Source organism: Polypterus senegalus, chromosome 5 (assembly GCF_016835505.1).
Source record: "Polypterus senegalus isolate Bchr_013 chromosome 5, ASM1683550v1, whole genome shotgun sequence".
NCBI lineage: Eukaryota > Metazoa > Chordata > Cladistia > Polypteriformes > Polypteridae > Polypterus > Polypterus senegalus.
In genome coordinates, this window is record NC_053158.1 from 20,796,483 (window position 1) to 20,818,459 (window position 21,977).

The 21,977-nt window shown below is 39.0% G+C and overlaps 1 protein-coding gene across 3 annotated transcripts in view; it reads left to right on the plus strand.

The window, feature by feature from the left end:
- The window catches only part of neto1l (neuropilin (NRP) and tolloid (TLL)-like 1, like), a 407,478-nt gene that overhangs the window by 365,639 nt on the left and 19,862 nt on the right, over nt 1-21,977 (plus strand). Inside the window, exons 10-11 of one of the 3 annotated variants that reach the window (XM_039754359.1) lie at nt 8,969-9,043; nt 11,990-14,420. The exons of 1 other annotated variant lie outside the window; for it this stretch is intronic. In XM_039754359.1, the coding sequence (XP_039610293.1) occupies nt 8,969-9,029 (61 nt within the window). In that variant the 3' untranslated portion in view covers nt 9,030-9,043; nt 11,990-14,420. Of the gene's footprint in view, nt 1-8,968; nt 9,044-11,989; nt 14,421-21,977 lie in introns of those variants that run through there. One more of the 3 variants, XM_039754358.1, reaches the window with a different exon arrangement.

A 21,977-nucleotide genomic window follows, 5' to 3' on the forward strand; every position in this document is an offset into this window, starting at 1 on the left:
ACCTCCATTCTTTTGTCCTCTCCTTTCATTTTTTCCTCCTCTCAAACTGGGGTCGTGGCACAGGTGAGGCGATTAGCAGCTCCCTGCATCAAATACGGCCACAGGCGACTCCGCAACTGCTACCCCCTGCTACCACGTCCCCTCCTTATTATTTATTTAAAAAGGCAATCAGCTGCAGACCTCACTTTACCACAATCCACACAACAACCACAGGGTGAGTGCCCTCTGTTGGCATCACCAACGCCTCTTCCTGCAGCAACCCAGGCTTTTCCTAGATGATCTCCCATCCAAGTACTGGCCGTACTGAGCATCCTTAGTTAGCTTCATCTGGGTTACTTGTTCTGAAGTGCATGTGTTAGTCTAAGTGAATGAATAATTACTAAGAGCATAAGACAGAAAAGTTCAAGATAAGTAAGAAAATTATTGTGGCTGGGTGAAGTAATGACAGTTTTTGGCGTGCCAACCGGGTCGTCCTGCTTAATGTTTGTAAGACCAACAAAAGTACACACCCTCGGGCATACTAGCCCTCCTAATATCCAGTGTCATAAGAAAGAGTCAAAGACATCATAAAGATTTGGGGCAGCCACCCATATATTGTTTCATCCCAGCTGCAAAAGTTTGATTAGAAGTAGCACAATATGCATAGAACAGAGTCCATAACAGAATTGATTGCATGGAGACAAAATGGCGGTTTTAACTGATCAAACGGGAAATGACGTCATCGGTACCGGAACCAGAAGCAATGTCTTCATGACCGGAAGGGCTGTCCTCCTGACCGGAAGTGACATCATCATCGGTACTAGAACAGGAAATGAACTTTTCTTGCCTGGAAGTGACGTCATTGTTGGTGCCGGAACCAAGTAGGATTTCCTGAGAATGGTCTGCAAGGGACTGAGAGAGACAGTTAGCATACTCCACCACCTCCTGGTCTGACATATAATTACTATTTTGTAGGCCCTTTAGCTGTTTCTTATGCGCATGTGTGTGACACGTGACAGAAATTAAATATATCGGCTGGTTAGCCACTGATGTTTGGTCAGTTTCTCAGGTCAGATTCTTGCCAAAAAAATTACACCTCCATTTAGGGAGCAGCCCAAGCAATTTGGGAGAGTGAACCTGAAAGGGTGAAGTCAGTTTCCCTTACTGGACAGTTTCTTGGCATTGTCAAGAGTGGCAGAGGCGACGATGTTAGCCATAGTGCCCCCAAATCCATGAGTGTGATTACATATCTCAACAGAGCCTGTAAGGAGATCCTCCGACACGCATGCATCAGACTGTAAAACTAGAGGAATGCTGGATCTGTAGCCAGGTATCAAAGAAGCAAGTTTATGATTGTAAGGGGGGGCTAACAGGCTACACATCAGCGCCAAATACAGGGCAGTGACAAGCATGGGATATGTGCTCTCATAGGCTAATTTTAAGAGTTTCCAGTGACCCTAAAAAGTCTTGGATGTAGAAAGAAAACAAGAGTGCCTTGAGAAAATGCCAAGCAGGGAGAACATGCAAACTCTAGCCAGCTGGCGACTTAGCCAGGATTTAACTTTATAGTGCTGAAGCGGAAAAAGCAACAACACTTCGAGCCTTCGTGTCACCCCATGAGATTTACTGTAAATATAAGGAGGGAAAAAATAAATATGCCTCAAATTTTTTTTATTTGGCTTTTCACAACGCATTATTCTTATCACTTTCATTTCCTCAAACAATTTGTACTTTATTTTGTGAAGCCTTTATCGTAGTAGTTCATGCAGGAAAAATATTTTTTATCAATTGTGTTTCTTTAATAACAATAAATAAATACTAGGCACTCCCAGTAGTGTGGAAATGAAAATTATATGACACCCACTGTCTGGGTTTAGAAATAATTCACCATCCCAGCAGCTATTTACAAGGGAGAGGGATATTTCTAAATATGTACTGTAAGCAATATTTTGAAACAGCAATGAATATTACAGCAGCCTTTGTTTGCTTCTGTGACAAAATTTGGTTGCTTCTTTAGTATCACAGTGGTATAATGCAGTTTATGGTGGAAACACATAATGATGATTTTACAGCAAACTCATTACATGGCTCAATGTTTGCAGACACCTTACTTTCACACCTTTATGAGTTTGTTTCTCTTTGACATCTTGTAAAGCACTTTGAGCTACCAAGTTTGTATGAAACTGTGCTGTATAAATAAATATTGTTCTTTTTGGGCATCCCATACGATAACTGTGGGCACTAATGTGGACATGGCCCTCACTCTGCTTCTAGGAAGTCTTCCCACAAGATTTTGGAGTCTGTCTGTGGGAATCTTTACTCATTCAGCCAAAAAGGGAATTTGTGAAATCGGGTACTGACGATGGTCATGAAGACCTGCCTTGCAATCTTCATTTCAGTTTGTAGCAAAGATGTTCAGTAGGGTTCAGGTCAGGGCAATCTGAGTTCCTCCATGTCTTTATGTGCCTGGTTTTGTAAAAAGGGGCGTGGTCATGATGGAACAGGAAGGACTGCTACCACAAAGTTGGAAGTGTACAAGTGTGCAAACACTATGGCATTTACAGTACCCTTCAATGGAACCAAGGGGCCCAGCTCAAACCCTGAAAAACAGCTGCAGACCATTATCCATCCTCCATCTAACTTTACAGCATGCACTAAGCAGCCTAGAAGGTAGCGTCCTGCTGGTATCTGCCAAACCCAGATTTGTCCTTCAGGCTGCCAGATAGTGAAGCATGATTTATTGTTCCATGTTTCCATTGCTTCAGAGTTCAATGGTGGTGTGATATACACCACTCGAGTCAAAGCTTGGGTTTGTGCACAGTGATCTTAGGCCAGGTGCAGCTATTTGACCATGGAAACCCATTTCATGATGCTCCACACACACAGTTCTTATGCTGACGTTGTTTCCAGTGGTAGTCTGGAATTTTGTTGTGAGGGATGCACAAAAGGGTAGGCGATTCTTACATGCTTCAGCACTCGGCAGCCCCACTTTGTGAGTTTGCATGTTCTACCTCTTTGTGGCTGAGCTGTTGTTACACCTGGATGCTTCCACTTCACAATTATAGCCCTTACATCAGTGGTTCTCAACCTGTGGGGCGGGCCCCCTTAGGGGGGCGTGAAGTAACAAAAAGGGGGGCGCAAAGATGTGAAAAAAAGAAAACAAGAATCAAAAATATGAAAAAAACATCTGTTGAAACCAAAACAAATTAACTTAAACTACATTCTGATACTAGAACAATAAATATAGAGTTAGATAAATGTTGATAAAAGTTAAGTAGGTAAAATAAAATATGCATCTACATTTCAAAAAAATGTTAGGGAGGGGCACGATTAAAACTGTTATGAAAACTCGGGTCGCAAATACTTAAAGGTTGAGAAACGCTGTCTTACAGTTGACCAGGGCAGATTTAGCAAAACGGACGTTTTGTGTACAGACTTGAAACAATGGTGGCAATCTGTGATAGTGACACGTTTAAAGCCAATGAGATTTCAGTAGGACTCAATGTTTGTCAATGGAGACTGCATGACTATGTACCTGATTTTATGCACTTGTTAACAATGGCAGCAGAAACACCCGAACTCAGTCATTTGGAGGGTTGTCCACATACTATTGGCCATATGGTGTAAGTAATAATTTTGAGCATATGATAAAAACCATAAAAAGTTGCTTAAGAAGACAAAGCTCAGGGTTGTTATAGACATTGTAATAATAAGTTTGATTACTGATTTCTGAAGCACATTGGATTGATTCCATCATTCATCATTAAGGTTTTGGCTAAAGGTTTAGTGCTGGTGGCCCTTCCTGGCACCCACCCTCTCTTTGTATTCAGGCTTGGGACCAGAACCATGTTGGGCTGGTTTGCCTTCCTGGTGGCTAAATTAATAAGTTCAATTACTGAGAGAAACTTGAAACTTATTTTTACACAACATCTGGTGGGGCCGTGTCCCACTGGCCCTTAATGAGGAAATGCCACTGTTAATATGAATAATAATCTATCTATCTATATCTATACTAATAAAAGGCAAAGCCCTCACTGACTCACTCACTCACTCACTCACTCACTGACTCACTCATCACTAATTCTCCAACTTCCCGTGTAGGTAGACGGCTGAAATTTGGCAGGCTCATTCCTTACAGCTTACTTACAAAAGTTGGGCAGGTTTCATTTCGAAATTCTACACGTAATGGTCATAACTGGAACCTATTTTTCCGCATATACTGTAATGGAGTTCAGCTGGATGGCCGTATGGGACGGAGAATCGCGTAACATCATCACGCCTCCCACGTAATCACGTGAACTGACTGTGAGCGCAGGACGTAGAAAACAAGGAAGAGCTCCAAAAAGCGCTGAAGAAAATGTTCATTATACAATTGAGAAGGCAGCGAAACAATAAGAAGCGAGCGAGTGAAGCATATTCATGACTGCACCTACTTCGGAAACAAAGCACGGTGTAAACCGTGAATTTAAATTGAGTTTATAGACACGCTGCCGCTGGCGTTTGTCATGTCAATGACTAATGTGGGATACAAGTTTAATGAGAGCACGCCGGGTATAAAAGAGAGTTTTGATCACTTTGTAACAAAGTTAAAATTGCTGGTGAGGGGCTGTGCACCAATACTCAAAGAAAAATCCACAAGTTAATACACACGCTGTCTCTAGAGTTTCTCCACACTCTGAATTCTCCAGGCACTACTTACAAAGGGTTACATTGACAATCATGTTACGTTATTTTTAAAATCTTTCCTTTTCTTAGCACAAGCACAGCTGAGAAGCTTCGATGCATGTGCTCCATAACGCGTTAAAAAATAACGCATTTAATCACACTTTGCATTCCAAGCAAAGGGGAAGTTCTCTCAATGCATGATACTGCGGAAACAAAGCACGGCGTGAACTGTAACTTTACATTAAGTTTATAGACACACTCCCGCTGCCGTTTGTCATGCCTACCACGAATGATGATATTCGCGAGATACAAGTTTACTGAGAAGACACGAGGTATAAACAAGACTTTGAATCACTTTGAAACAGAGTTACAGTTGCTGTAGCAAGAAACTGAACAAAAAGTTAATGTTTTACTTTTAATAACATATAGACTACATTTTATTTTTTTCCCTTGCACTCAGTGAGCGAGGCCAATATATATATATATATATATATATATATATATATATATATATATATATATATATACCAGCAACACTCATAACAATGACAAAACAATTAGATTGTCAATCATGTTACATTATTATTAAAATGTTTCCTTTTCTTTCTCATTACTTCTTTAACACACTACTTCTCCGCTGCTGGTATTTTGCTAGTATATATATATATATATATATATATATATATATATATATATATATATATATATATATATATATGAAATCCAACATCCTTCTGTCTGTCTGTCTTTATGTATGTCTGTCCAGTTTTCAAGAGAGAACTACTTATCGGATTTAGATAGTTTTTTTTCTATAATTTGCTTGAACATTCTGGTTGATTTTGTGACTTCTCTCATCGCTCCAAGTAACAAAGTTCGCTTGCGGTAACAATTTATTTGCATGAACCCAAGAGAGAGGCTACGGACTGAAAGAAGAGGGTGGGGCCCTCCTCACTCACGTGCCAGCCTCCATTTGAGTCGGTCTACCTCTCGCCATGTGTTGGAGCGTACAATGTCTCCACTTAACTAGTTCAACGGACATTATCATCTATAGATTGTTAAGGAGTAACGTCAGACGTTATTGAGAGAAAGATCAGAGCTATGTGTGTTTTAGAGGATAGCTGCTGATTGCCAGAGATATCACAGCCACATGCCCCATGTGGGGGACATTCTCCCATCAGAGCTGAACACGATCAGATACAGTGGCAACGTTTGACTTTGGAGAGAACCTACCTTCCACTTGGACAGAATTACTTTTTTTTTTTTTAGCGATTTTTAAAGTTTGTCCTGTTTCACTACTACATGGGTGGAGCTGCAGGGAACAGCTAGTTATTAATAAACTAGCTGTGTAAGCCCCTGCTGTAAGAAGTCCGGGGTCCTAGAAAGAATGGATTCTGGCACTTAAATCAATCAATCAATGGAATCAGTTGTGCATCAGCAGCTAAGCGAGGTTCTCTTTGTCAGCAGTTTCGTTTTGCTGACGTGCTCGCTTCCGTTGTCCATCAGTGGCTAAGCGAGTTTCTCTCTTTTCTGAGGTTTCGTTTTGCTGATGTGCTCGCCTCTCTTGTGTATCAGCGGCTAAGCAAGTTTCTCTTTTCTCACTTCATGCTGTAGCCTCGCACTTCTGGGCTCCCTCACACTTCCAGGCCGGACAGACAGACACACACACATCCACACGTAGATGTTCATATATAAGACAATTATAAGACCAATGTTGGAGGTCTCTTAGTTTTTTGTGAAAATAAGTAGCTAACATTTTATTGGGTTGTTAGTATGTATTGTCTGATTTACAGATTCATACTGTGTGCTTGGCTGGAGCAGATCATTAACATCTATACCATCATAAGTATAAAATCAATCAACATTTTCATAACACACATGGCGTATCACCACTGGCATTGCATACTGTATTATCGTGAGATGAGTGGAACCCACCAAGTTTCTTACTGGATTGGACTATTCTTGAACTGTAAGCTTAACAGACATAGAAAGACACACAGGCATTCCCTTTCAACTTAAGAACTGCAATGCTTGTCCCTCCTCAGTCCTTCACACAGGGAGTCATTATCTTTGGCGTGAACAATATACAGGAGTCCCCACATAACCTACATCTAAATTCTACTTTTGTCTCCATTCACATCCTACACATGAAGACTGATAACATTTTGATTTTATACCAGTTACCAACTAACAATGTTTTACTTCTACACCATTGCTCTTCTTTTGAAGTAGCCCTGTGCGGGGCATGGAAAGGAGTGGAGTTGGAGCTCAGAGCAGTGTGGGCAGACAAGGGAGGGGTTAGGATTTTGTACCTGACCCTGTAATGTTATCCTCGTTTGCATGAATAGATGTGAGTGGGTCAGAGTTAACGCACCATCCCATCCTGCTTACCTCTGTGAAGAGTTTTACTCGATCTGTCAAGGCACTTCTTGGTTTTCCTATCTTTATATGGTATTTGTCATTTTTAGCTTCTATCCTCACCTCATGCAAATAAGATTACCAAAATGGGGAGGAGTCTATTATCTGACTACACCCATGCCTGTCCACACCCTCATCGTGTTCTGGCCCCACCCCTGTAGGACAAAAATAGCAGCAGTCTCCTCTACACCAGGTATACTGTATTTACTTTATTACTTTAATTTCTCACTATATAAAGACAAAGTATAGAAATTCAAACAGCAATTTGCTAGTTGGTAAATTAAAATAATATGAGTAGAAGAAAATGGCTGGCATGGTGGCACAGTAGTAGTAGCACTGATTCCTCGCAGTTCAGAGACCCAGGTTTACATCCCTGGTCCTCCCTGCGTGATTTCCCAGTTTCCTCCCACTATCCAAAGAAATAAATGTTAGGTGAATTGGTGATGCTAAATTACCCATACTTGTAGGTAATGTGCTTGGTGTGTGGATGTGTATATGTGTGTGTGTGTGTTCCCATTGTGATGAACTTTTACCATGCCCAGGGTTTGTTCCCGCCTTGCGCCTTGTGCTAGCTGTGATAGACTGTAACCCCATTTTGGATTAAGCAGGACACAAAACAACATGGCTGTAGAAGAAAATATAATGGAAAATATAAATAAATAGCAAAGTGTGGATGTGTATACTCTTAGAAAACTTGATGAAGGTAAACAACAATGTCAAAAGAGAATGCTGTCCTGGGCGTCTTTTAGTTTCAGCAGCCATTCGTCTCTGAATGATGAGGTGATGGGGAGAGAGAGAGGGGGGGGAATCAGAAAGCCTCAACATATGCCAGTCTTTCGGTTTCCTGACACACTTCATGGACCAGTGGGACGTCATGGTACAGGGTGACTCTCCTGATTCACTGACCAGTCTTGTATAGCCATAACTCAACGTTCTAGTCCAGCCTTCCCCTTACAACCAGCTTACTTTTTGTTCTGTCAGCATTTTCTCCAATTTCAAAAGATGCACGGATGTAGTTAGATAAACAAGAAAGAAAGGATATATCAGGTCGTAAAATGTCGGTAAAGAAAAGATCTGTAGATGTGATTGGGCCATAAATTGCCTTCAAAAGTCCTGAAGCAATTCATCGTAGTTGTACTTCAGGCAGACTGCAGTTTTCTTTTAATATAGGGTCTGTAACTCTAAAATTATGTTTTTATCCCTCCAGAACACTGCCATTACATAATACATAGGTTTTGATAACAACATGCAGCACTTGCAATGAGCACAGTGCTTCGTTTTTTTTATTATAAACATTTGTGTAAACCACAAATTAATGGGTGAGTTTGAAGGACAGACATCTCAAGATGTTCATATCATTAGAGATACAAAGAATAATGAAAGGAAAATTACAAAAAACAAAAGGGTTTCTTATAGGATGTTATTACTGTCATTTATTTCTCTCAGCTTCAAAACTTAAGGGGTCATAAAAAAGAAAGAGTATTGTTATTGTTCGCACCATCACTGATAATAAACCCTCTGAACTGCTCCCTAGGATAAAGAGAGTGTTTATAAGCCCATTCATAAGGGACTGATAAGAGCTAAATGGTGTACATTCTATGTCTGATGACATCCAAACTGTCCAGTTGCACTTTCGTTGTGCATGCCATGCATTGTCTATGTGTCTCTGTGTCTGTCCATCTGTCGTTCACATTTAGTTGTACTTCATTTGTTTTGTTTGGCATTTGTCTCACCAGGTGTTTTAGGCTAGCATAATTTTAAAGCAATTTCTCCCATTACCTTTGCATGTGAGTGTTTGAGGCTCTGCTAAAATTCTTCAGATATATCTGTTTGGCAAATGTATGCAGAAATAGTATATTGTTCTATGCAAAACATTATGATATTAAATGAAATAGCCATAACATTCCAGGTTCTGCCTCATTGGGTCTCTAAGCAAACATGAATCTGAATACAACACAACTAGGGTCTAGGAGAGAAACGCAAGGTAAGCAAAAATAAATAAAATGTCTTCCAGTCTTTGCTTAGCTGGTGGTTTGTATTTAAACTTTAACCATTTTTTTAATAGCCTAGAATTATTTTCCTTCTGTAGACTGCATTAACTCTCATTTCGTTTTGGTTTTCTTATTATTTCATACAATAGTCAATAACATACAAGCTGTTCAAAAGTTTTCATTTTAGTGCTAAAACTCCAAACTCATATATTTTCTTCTGTTTAATGAGAATACATTAACTGAAAATTTGCTTGCTAACATTTTTTGGTTATTTTATTTGTTTTAAGGAATTATTAGAAAGCTCAGCAAGAGCAATAACAGCTGATAAGTTTATAGTACTTTATTTATATTTGAGTATAATTTTAACAACACATCATAAATGTATGTTTTGTAAGCATTCATTACTTTTTATGCTAAATATAATGAACTAAATGCTATTGTATTTGCTCATTATACCAAATGGAGAGACGTTAAATAAAATATGCAAATAATACACACTAAAAATGTCACTGCAATATGGAAGCCAAGAGAGGATGTGCAATATCATTTTTTTTGGTAACAATTTAGTTTAGGTACTGCAAAAATGCATTTGTTACTCACTCGCCGTGCCCCGCTGCTCAGCCCGCATATTAGTGAAAACAGGACAGTGAGAAGGGCCTGCCTGGCTCCCCACTCCTGACGTGATGCTTCCCCTTCCCTTCAACCCGCAGCCTCTACCTCGGATTAGCATGAATATATCGCTCCTGCAAGTGAACCATGATTCTTAGCGCAATGAGAGAAGTCACAAAATCAACCGGAATGTAGTTCTCTTGCTGACCACCTAAGCGGAGGTAGGGTACATGCCCCGAGGCTAAAGTGTAAGTGAGCAGAGCCCCGCCCCCCTCCCATTGGCCCGCTGTGTGTCTCTCGGATTCGTGCCAATAAATCAGTACCGCAAGTGAACTATGATACATAGCGCAATGAGAGAAGTCACAAAATCAAAAGGAATGTTCAAGCAAATTATAGAAAAAAACCTGATCTAAATCCGTGAAGTAGTTCTTTCATTCACTACCTAAGTGAAGGTAGGGTACACGCTCCGAGGCTGGAGCGTGAGTGAGGAGGGCTACTGCAAGCAAACTATGATACTTAGTACGATGAGAGACGCAAAATCAACAGGAATGTTCAAGCAAATTATAGAAAAAAACCCAATCTAAATCCGTTAAGTAGTTCTCTCATGAAAAGCGGACAGACAGACATTGGATTTTATATATAGAGAGATTTACACGTGTAACGTTAAGAAAGGCTTCAGACCACTCAAAAGTGACATTTTGTTAGGAGGTCACATTACGGAGATGAATAAATGCTTTACTGATGCTTTGTAGGAGTTAAGACGCTCTATAAATGCAACTTATTATTATTATTATTGAGAAGACATAATGAAGTGTATGTTAAGGTCTTGTTACATACGAGTAAATGAGTAAGAGATACATTTTTCTTGATACATAAAGTAAATGACTAATAAATGTATTTCTGCAGTACCTAAACTAAAGTGCTACCATTTTTTTTCTGCTTTGCACCCTCCCCCACCATAACCTATCACGTATGGGGGAGAAGCGAAAGCTTTAGATTCATCAAAAAATTTCAATCTCCTGTTTTCGACGGATCTCGATGTTTTAGGGTCCTCTGATACCGAAAACATTGATATCTCGATGATGGGTGTGTGTCTGTGTGTGTCGCAAGTTTCTTGAAGATGGCCTAGAACTAAAACAGCTGGATGGAAAAATACCAGACTCGAAACTTATGAGATGACGATGTACCGATTAATTTTTGAGCCAAATCGTGCCAGAGAAACAGGCACTCTAGACGAAGTCTCAATATCCGTAATTCTGCAATTAATTATGAATTCTTCTCATTATTGTTTTCTTTGAGATAACTGAATAATTTTCTCAAGATCTCAAGAAAATGAAACTTAATCTTTGTTCCTGGCATGCTTGCTAACACATGACAGCAACAGAACAATGATGACAACTGATGAAAAGTCATGATATGTACACAATCATTTCTGCAAGCGGTGTATCCTTGTTGGATGATCTGTTGCATGTTTGCTTTGCGTTTGCTTTGTGTGAAACCGCAATGGCTAACATAGGCACAATTTTAGTACCGGGATTTGAACTGATTCTTTTTGGGCAAACCAACCCCAATCCACCATTGTGACATTATCATAGCTGTCCATGTGCCCAATCTAATTTTGTCCCCTTCTTTGGAGTCTCCTGCGTCTTTTGTAAGAATGGCCTCTTCATCCAAACATGACTGTACTTCAGTACACCAGATCTTTAGTGACTTGTCGGTCCAGTCATCACACGGTATCAGATAAGCTAAACGTTAAGCCATTTGCTTTGGGAAACATTTTATTTTCTGGAGATCTCGAGAAGATCATAAAATCATTCTGTTATCTTGAGAAAAACAAGAAAACTAATGATGTTGCACTTCCTTGAGAGAATCATTCTGTTCCCTTGAGAAAATAATAGTAATAATAAAGTATATATATATATATATTGCATGTCCTATCTTGACTTCCATATTATAAGATTGTGTTATTATTCACAAAATATTCCAAACTTTGGATTGTACCGTCACATTTTGGGTCATGGTGGCAGAAAATATGGTATTTATAAAGTCAACGTAATTACATAAAAATTTGACCATAGAATATTTAAATGTCAGACGTTACTCCTGTGTGATTTTGGGTTCTTCATTTCTTTCTTTTTGGGGGTATTTGTTTGTGTTTCCAGCAATGCTGTTCATAGTTTGTTACAGCAGACAGTCATTAATTTTCTTTGTTCTCAGTTAGATGACGTTTGCTGTTGCCATCTTTGTTGTCTCATTTTGTTGAACGTGACATGTGAACATGTTTCTTACATTCATCATTGTGTCACATGTGCATTGTTTCCATTATATAGAGTACTTGAGACTAGTGCATTCCTGGACGCTTTCAAGCACGCTTCAGTGAAATATGAAAATATGGACCGGGGATATGCACCAGGATGATGTTTTATGGACTTTCTTAGTGAAATATTTTCATAAGCTTAAAAATGTTACTATTTAGCCCAGTATAAAAGGCAATAAAGACACCTGCTTATTTTTTAAATAATAGAAAAAAATTCAGGATGGAAGTTAAAAATTTCAGGTATTATGTCTTGATTGTTCAGTTTTATACATAGTATGTCAGTATGTTGGGGAAGCAAAAAAGTACATGATGTAACCTCACTAGAAATTTTCAAAAAATGTTAATGTTAAATAGGAATTTGTGGGGAAAAAATGAATTCTTTGGTATTTCACTCTAGCATTTAATATTTCATGTTTTTATAGTAAAGAAATGTAAAACGCATGCTGTTTAAATTCTTACTCTGTACTTCTAGATACAAATGATATTATATGTTTACTGCCTGCAATTTGTGCATTTTTATGAAAAAAAATTCAAAACCATCTGTAATAATTCTTAGAGGTATTTTAGATAGAGAGACGCGTTGTTTAGTGCTGCTGCTGCCTCGCAACCCCAGCAGACCAGATTGGAACCCGTGCCTGCCCGGTCTGCAAACTCTACTACATATGTGGAGTTTGAATGTTCTTCTTGTGTTCATGAGGGTTTCCTTGGGTGTTTCAGTTTTCCCCCCACACTCCAAAGATGTGTAGCCGAAGTTGACTTTTGACTCTTAGAAGTGAGTGGTGCCCCCATTCAGAGTTGGGTTCTGCCTTATGCCTGACCCTTGAATTTGATTAATCAGGATCAGGAGACAAGTGGATGAATATGAGATATTTTAGATCTGGAATTTAACGCAAAATTAAAATATAATACAGTTTTTCATACTCAAACTCATAAAAATGGTTTTACTTGTGAAAAGTCATTTTTGTTTGCATTGATGAACACAATATAAAATACAATTACAACATTTCCATCACGTCACATTTAAGTACAAAACTGAAAAGAAATGTAATTCAAATTTTACAAATTGCACAATGTATCCATGTATGCAATTTTGTTTTAAATCAGTCAAACTTGAAAATGTGTAGTCAATTGGATGGCACAGTGGCACAGTGTTAGCACTGCTGCTTTGTAGTAAGGAGACCAGGGTTCTTCTCCTGGGTCCTCTTTGTGTGACGTTTGCACGTTCTCCCTGTGTCTGTGTTGGTTTCCTTCATCTGTCCAAAGACGTCCATGTGGGTTAGGTGACTTTGTGACGGCCCTGGTGTGTGTGTGTTTGCCCTGCGATGGACTGATGCCATGTCCAGGGTTTGTTCCTGCCTTTTGTCCTATGCTAGATGGGATAGGCCCCTGTGACCCTGGTCTGGATTAAGCGATTTAATCAATCCAATATTTTCGAAACATATATATAAAAAAACAACAATAAATATCTATTGACTCACATATAACTTCTCAAGCTTTTGTCACTTCTTAGTTTTTTAATGTGATGGCCCATCGATTGTCCACCTTTTCTGGTGTGTCCTTAGCAGTAGTCCGCCATCATATTGACATCCCAATGCCCCGGTACCTTCTTTTCATGTCCTTTTTTTGTGATTAACTTTTTATTAAATAAAGACAAAATTACATGTTTCACCCTGCTCTTGACTCACCATGCCAAGATTTTCAGGGAATGACTCCAAATGCGAATCCATAAAATGAACTTTGAGACACATGTATTACTTCTTTGAATGATACCTCTCATTTCATGTTTATCGCATTTCCATTAAATCCTTCACCAGAAATCAGTTTTCTAATATCAGGTCTGGAAAAGGTTCCCTCTTTCAGACAAACCTAGAATCTTTGGGCATACAGTAAATACATAAAACAGGCTCCATTTTTTGATAGGACTTTGAGAACCTGCTTCATTAAACCAAGCTTAATATGGTGGTTTCAGCTTTTTAACTGGATCCACCAAGCTGGGTCTGATGATGTTTTTGGCACCAAGCTGTAGTTGTTTTCTAGCTGGCCATTCCTTCTGAACCCAAAGGCAGTTCTTGACTCTGTTGTCCCATTCACAGAGAAAACCTAGGAATTGTGTATGTCCTGACTGCTGACCCTGCAGTGACATACAAAGAACTTTCAAATCCCGACTTACTGTATGAACCAATGGTGCTCATTTACCAAATAAAATAACTGTTTTGATTCAAATATAAGTTTTAATATGAAAAAATGTTACACTCAGACAAATTATGTCTCTCTATTATAATTAAAAAATCCTGGGACGATACCAGACTTTTTAGCCTGGGACGAGATGTAACCTTTACAGAGAGATACCTTTCATGTTCTGCGAGACGAGATTTAACCAGGCCCGGGGCCGGAAATAAAACACAAAGAGTAGATGACAAAGTAGAACGTCGTAAAGAATTCAAAAATGTTGGCGCGATACACATATAGAGCAGGTTAGAGATAATGAAAGTACTAAAATTTGAAAGTCTCAAAAAAATGATAGTAAAGATCGCATTAGTGCAAACAAACGGAAATTAGTACTCGTGAAATAAAGGAACATCAAAAAGAGATCAAATATATTGTTCGGATTTAAACTTTAACTCAGAGACTTGGAGATCGTCTAATTCATGTTGCCATCAGGGAAAAGTAGTGTTTCTTCCCAATGAAGAGGTGTATCCGCGAGAATTAAAAGATTTGTTATTTGGTGTTAGTGAAATCCACATATGCGAGCGGCAGAGATGTAAAGTGACTGGCGCATAGTGCAGGCTGGGGGGGTTGGCAACCGAAGCGAGCAGAGGGAGAAGCCCCCTAGTTTGTAATAAAATATTGATGGTGGCATGGTGTCCAGGGGTAGCACTGCTGCCTTGCAGTAAGAAGTTCAGGGTTCGTGTCCCAGGACTTTGCATATTCTCCCCATGTCTGTGTGGGTTTTTTATGGGTGCTCCAGTTTCTTCCCACTGTCCAAAAACATGCAGATTTGCTGAATTGGCAACACTAAATAGACCCGTGTGTGTGTTTAGTGTGTTTGTGTGTTTGTCCTGCGATGGACTGGCACCCTGTCCAGGGTTTGTTCCCACCTTGTTCTTATTGCTAAGTAGATTAGGCTTCACCTCCGTCTCGACCCTGGTCTGGGTTAAGTGGGTTACATAATGACATGACATAAAATATTGATATTTAATTAATTATAGTGCAAAAAAAAAACAAAATTGACCGCTAAAAATGTGTTTTGTAGAAAAATGTTACGTGATGGAGAAAAAATGTCTGTTTTGAATTTTGAATTCAGTGTCCAAAAAAAAAAACAGTTTTTTCAATGTGTACCTGTGGATTTTAATATGAATGTTTTACCAGAGACGCTCAATTACAGTCCTGGAGGTCCATAGTGGCTGCTGGTTTTCACTTTAATGAATTTCTTAATTAGGACCCACTCATTTACTACTGAAGTAATATTTTTGCAGCTTAGTTGATTCACTTGTTATGATTCAGACTCTTTAATTGCCTGTTTTCATTTTAAACTGCTGCTTTAAGGTTTTAACTGTTGCCTTACCAATTTTCTTAACCAGCCATCAGTTAATAATGAGGTGTTTTAAAGGAGCCAGCAGCTCTCTACCAGCCACCAGCCACCAGCTGACATGCTTTGAATTACAAGACTGGCTGGAATGAAAACCTGCAGCCACTGTGGACCTCCAGGACTGTAATTGAGGACCCCTCATCTATGCAGTTGATATCCAAGGAACAAATACAGAGAGTTCCGTTTGCTTGTGTATTGTGCTCTTCAGTGAGTGCAGACTCAGAGCGCTTCAACACACATTAGACTTCCCGCAAACTCTGTACTGGATAAACCATTTAAGAAATGGAGGAGGGACACATTGTATTTCAAAAAAGAAAAAAAACAATCAATCAGAAGCATACGATTAGGGAAAATAATCAAATAATTCACAACAGAAGAATTAATATGAGGAAGAAGCAGGTGGCTTCAGAAAGTAGTTCAATATTTTTTGCATGATGAAAGACTGAAGGTTGAAGAATTCTGTCAGCCCATTAATATGCGACTGTTACGTGTCTTTTTCTTTTCCTGTTTTTTGTTTGTTTGTTTGTTTGTTTTTCTCAAAACCTTGTAAATTGTACTTTTTTTTCCTTCAATTGTCGGTCATTTACAATGTCTGCAGACAGTACTTGTATCATTTGTATGTTTATGCAAACTGTTTTAATTATTATTTTAAAAGATGCAAAGTATTATGCCTATAAATATTTTTCAGCATTTAAAGATTTGTAAAAGGAAATAAAATGGTTCATTTCTGCCACGCCTTTATTTATTAAATCTGCTTCCTTTTTATTTATTTAGCTATTGTTGGTTCATTTCTCAGGTTGTGAATGTATATTTTTTTGCTGGATTCTTCTAAGCTATACATTTATAATTGCAACTAAAGCTAAAATATACTGTAAACATTCATTTGTTTACTTTCTAAACCTGCCCATTCCAGTACAGGGTCCCTGGGTGCCAGAGCCAACCCCAAAAGAACTGGATGTGATGCCAGTCTATCTCAGGACACACTCATATGGGGTCAACTGCTTGTCTTTGAGCAGATAATTCTGGCCGACAACAGGAGAACATTCAAGCACAAACATTCAGGCTGGCTCTTAAACCCTGGACTTTTGGAGTTGTGAGGCAGCAGTGGTTAGCACCGTCTTATTCCATCATACAGAATCACTTTATAGATGCCAATCTGCATGGTATAAGTGGGCAAAGAAAACAAAATAGCCAGAGAAAACCCACAAGAACATAGGAGGCTGTATTTCCATTTTTGATAGGATAAGCTGTCAGATTAGCCAAACATGTACTTTTGAATCTTCATACCAGCAATGAGTATATTTTAGTGCTGTAACTAACAACTATTTTGCTGTTCATGTAGCTGGTCCAATACGTCAATTAACTAAAAACTACTAATACTTAAATTAATCTGAAGTTTTGAAAAATGTAATGTTAGTCAAAAAGTTCTTCTTTCTCTTCATCTCCTCGCACTTCTATGTGGAGCTGACATGATTGATTAATCTTCTCCTTACTGCTTGGACATGCACTCCCTCCCCTTTCTCTTTCCCCTGAACTTCCTTTCCCGTCAGTTTTGTGGCCACGTACAGTGCATCCGGAAAGTATTCACAGCGCATCACTTTTTACACATTTTGTTATGTTACAGCTTTATTCCAAAATGGATTCAATTGATTTTTTTCCTCAGAATTTTACACACAACACCCCATAATGACAACGTGAAAAAAGTTTACTTGAGGTTTTTGCAAATTTATTAAAAATAAAAAAACTGAGAAATCACATGTACATAAGTATTCGCAGCCTTTGCTCAAAACTTTGTTGATGCACCTTTGGCAGCAATTACAGCCTCAAGTCTTTTTGAATGTGATGCCACAAGCTTGGCACACCTATCCTTGGCCAGTTTCGCCCACTTCTCTTTGCAGCACCTCAAGCTCCATCAGGTTGGATGGGAAGCGTCGGTGCACAGCCATTTTAAGATCTCTCCAGAGATGTTCAATCGGATTCAAGTCTGGGCTCTAGCTGGGCCACTCAAGGACATTCACAGAGTTGTCCTGAAGCCACTCCTTTGATATCTTGGCTGTGTGCTTAGGGTCGTTGTCCTGCTGAAAGATGAACCGTCGCCCCAGTCTGAGGTCAAGAGCACTCTGGAGCAGGTTTTCGTCCAGGATGTCTCTGTACATTGCTGCAGTCATCTTTCCCTTTATCCTGACTAGTCTCCCAGTTCCTGCCGCTGAAAAACATCCTCACAGCATGATGCTGCCACCACCATGCTTCACTGTAGGGATGGTATTGGCCTGGTGATGAGCGGTGCCTGGTTTCTTCCAAACGTGACGCCTGGCATTCACAACAAAGAGTGCAATCTTTGTCACATCAGACAGATAATTTTGTTTCTCATGGTCTGAGAGTCCTTCAGGTGCCTTTTGGCAAACTCCAGGCGGGCTGCCATGTGCCTTTTATTAAGGAGTGACTTCCGTCTGGCAACTCTACCAAACTGGCCTCATTGGTGGATTGCTGCAGAGATGGTTGTCGTTCTGGAAGGTTCTCCTCTCTCCTCAGAGGACCTCTGGAGCTCTGACGGAGTGACCATCAGGTTCTTGGTCACCTCCCTGACTAAGGCCCTTCTCCCCCGATTGCTCAGTTTAGATGCCCGGCCAGCTCTAGGAAAAGTCCTGGTGGTTTCGAACTTCTTCCACTTAAGGATGATGGAGGCCACTGTGCTCATTGGGACCTTCAAAGCAGCAGAAATTTTCCTGTAACCTTCCCCAGATTTGTGCCTCGAGACAATCCTGTCTCAGAGGTCTACAAACAATTCCTTTGACTTCATGCTTGGTTTGTGCTCTGACATGAACTGTCAACTGTGAGAGCTTCTATAGACAGGTGTGTGCCTTTCCAAATCATTTCAAATCAACTGAATTTACCATACGTGGACTCCAATTAAGCTGCAGAAACATCTCAAGGATGATCAGGGGAAACAGCAAGTACCTGAGCTCAATTTTGAGTTTCATGGCAAAGGCTGTGAATACTTATGTACATGTGCTTTCTCAATTTTTTTATTTTTAATAAATTTGCAAAAATCTCAAGTTAACTTTTTTCACGTTGTCATTATGGGGTGTTGTGTGTAGAATTCTGAGGAAAAAAATGAATTTAATCCATTTTGAAATAAGGCTGTAACATAACAAAATGTGGAAAAAGTGATGCGTTGTGAATATTTTCCAGATGCACTGTATTCATTGTCTCTCCTCATCACATGTCCATACCACTTTGGCCTACTTCCCTATACGTTCTTAGATATCTCTCCCTCTTTTATTGTACCTCTGATTGTCTCTTTTCTTATTCTTTCGTTTTTTGTAACTTCACACAGCCATCTCAACATTCTCATTTCTGCCACATTTAACCTCCTCTTACTTCCCATGTCTCAGCTCCATACATCATTGCTGGTCTTACCACTGTCTTAAAAATCTCACCTGTAACCTTTGGCTTAATTCTTTGATGACCCAATACCTTCTTCCAATTGTTCTATCCCCACTGCACTCCCTGGGTTATCTTTGCATCTAATTTTCGATCTTGGGCTACCACTGATCCTAGCCATTTAAATGTATCCTCTCTTTTCAATAGCTCTCCTTGCAGGCTAACTTTAAAATCCTGATCATCATTAAACATCATGCATAGTGTCTTCATCCGATTTATCTTTAATCCTCTGTCTTCTAAAGCCCTTCTCCATTCTTTCAACTTCTTCTTCACTTCCTCTTTTCCGGTGCTAAGTAGCAAAAACCCAGCACTGGGGGGATTAGTCATTTATCCCATAAACCAACACATCCATAACCAGATTAAAAACTTATCCCCGGTGTTACCCAACAGTGCTTTTTACCCGATTCCTCACTCCCTCACACATATCCTGGACACTGCTCACATACAGGTACTTCTCTGGTCCTCCTTTCTCCCTCATGTACCTCTAGACCTCTTAATATGATACTCGTATCATAAGCCTTCTTCAATTCAATAGACATCATATCTAATCCTGTCTTTCTCAATGCTTCTCTATGAGCTGTCTCAATGCAAAAACTGCATCAGTTGTTCCTCTTCTTGGCTTAAAACCAAATTGCTCCTCCCCTATGGTGGTCTCTTCACTAAGCCTTCTCTCTATAACCTTTTTCCAAATTTTCATTGTGTGTTACATCAGCTTTATCCCTATATAGTTACATTTATAGTGTATTATGTATATCATTTACAGTTATTGTACGTTAGTGAAAAAGTATTTTTTATTTAAATGAAAAAGTTTTATTCCTCACACAATGCTCACCTTCATAACTAAGTACAAGTATTCCCTTAAGGTTACATTTGTCAAAAAAGTACATAGCAACAAGTCTTGTGATTAACTGTAAGGTCTTACTTAACACTTTGAACATGAGGTACGAGTTAAGTCATATTTCATTGGGTCTGTTAAAATGCAACATATGAGAGATGTCTTATCTCAGTACAGTATACAGCCATCATAGATGCAGTTCACTTGGTGATGAGCTTTGCTGCCACGTCTCAATTATCTACTACAGTGCTGCCATCTAGTGCATAGTCATAGATTTTTTTTTTTTGGTGGAAACTTCTTGCAGAAAATAATGCCATACATGGACAGTCCATAATTATGTTGTCACAAAAAAGGTTAAAAGCTGCTGATGTCTGAAACAACTAGATTTATTGCAAGGTGAATATTTTGATGATAATGATTGTGATCGAGAGAATGACAGTCGACTGGATGATATGGAACTTGTAGATCTGACACTGCTATGAATCGCTGCCCGAAGGCATTTCTTCCTCATAAAGCATCCGACTTGTCACAACTGTCTGAATAGCAGTACATTAACAAATCATTCGCCCACTGAACACAAACAGTCACCAACTACCAAATGTGTTGTGTGTGCAACTTGCGTGGACAGCTGTTTTGTCTTGGTAGACTTCTATATTACTCTTTATATAATTCTTTAATGTGTTGCCTTTGTCAAAATGCCTCAAATCCCATAGATGTACCACTGTTTATAAAGGTATTGTACTTTATACATTCTCCCCACCTTCCCTTCTACATTTATAACCTCAGGCAATTACAAAGACTAAAAGACAAGCAGGAGTTAAGTTATAACTTTAAATAATGTGTTATTAATAATATTCATAAAATAATAACAATAAGCAAAGTACAAGTGAATATTGGCAACCATACAACATGATAAATGCTGATGCGTAGTTTCATGCGGCAGACAGAATTCCTTAACTCATCATTTTTAGTCAGGTTTCTTCAGAACAGGCCTCATGCCTGTCTCAGTATGGCTGTCAAGTTGTGCTTTCCGGTGTTGTCTTCTTTTCAGTTCATGGTAGGTGAGATGCTCCTTCATCGTGATGTATGAGAAATTTGGGGTGGGGGGCAGCCAAATGTATACAATCTCTGTTCAAATCCTACAGAAACAGGGTGTCATGAAACAGAATTTCTTCTGATTCAAAACCAAACAGCAAACTTTAAATCAATAGAATTCTGGTGCGACACATCCCCAAGTTACTGGCTTATTTTCATAACTGCCCCCAAAAACTATTTGTTGAGTGAAACTTGCCAGCTAGGTAGTTTGGCTTTCCTGTGGGGGTTGACTGAGAGAGTCCCGCAGAGAATCACTTCCCAAACTGGTGTTACACACTTTCCCCAACCTTGTCATAAAATTCACTTCCTGACTCAGTCCTAAAGACTCTTGGATGAAAGTATATCAATGAAATAAAACAATAATATTACATTTGCTTTGTCTGACAAATAAAGATATAGAAAAAATATTTATCAACTTACATACAAAATTTCACTCCACAACAACAGCTCAAAGAAATGCAGTATATTTGCTTCTAAGCCTGCACTCTGTGTGGTCTCATCCTTCAAGGACTCTCATTTAAATTCAGACTTTTAGTCAAGTTGCAGGTGAAAATAAAGTCATTAACAGTTTCTTTACATTTTTGACAGAGTTACTGTTGATAATAAAAGTGTTGCTCTTTAATGTATTTTTTATTATTTATCCTATTTGCATAGGCCTTTTCTGCAGTGTCTTGGCAATAAATGGTCCAGCAGTCAATACGTTAATGTGGTTGTTGTTAACAAAAGTCGACATCCAGAGGTTGAAAGCTGAAATCAATGTGATTGTTGACATCTAAAACGCAGACTAAATGTGAAACCTTGGATTAGTTGAAGTAACTAAAGTGAACATTTCTGATGTTGAAAATTCTCTTTAATGTTCTTAAAAAATGTGATTTGTTACAATAACAGAAAGAAAATCTGAATTATTGCAGTTGTTTCCCATTGTCTTTAATAAGAAAACGAAAGCAGCATTTGCTTTCTGCGATGGACGCTTAACAGTAAGTCAGGAATTTACAGTTCTAAAGTGACTTTGAGTGTACCAAAGAATTATTTCAAATT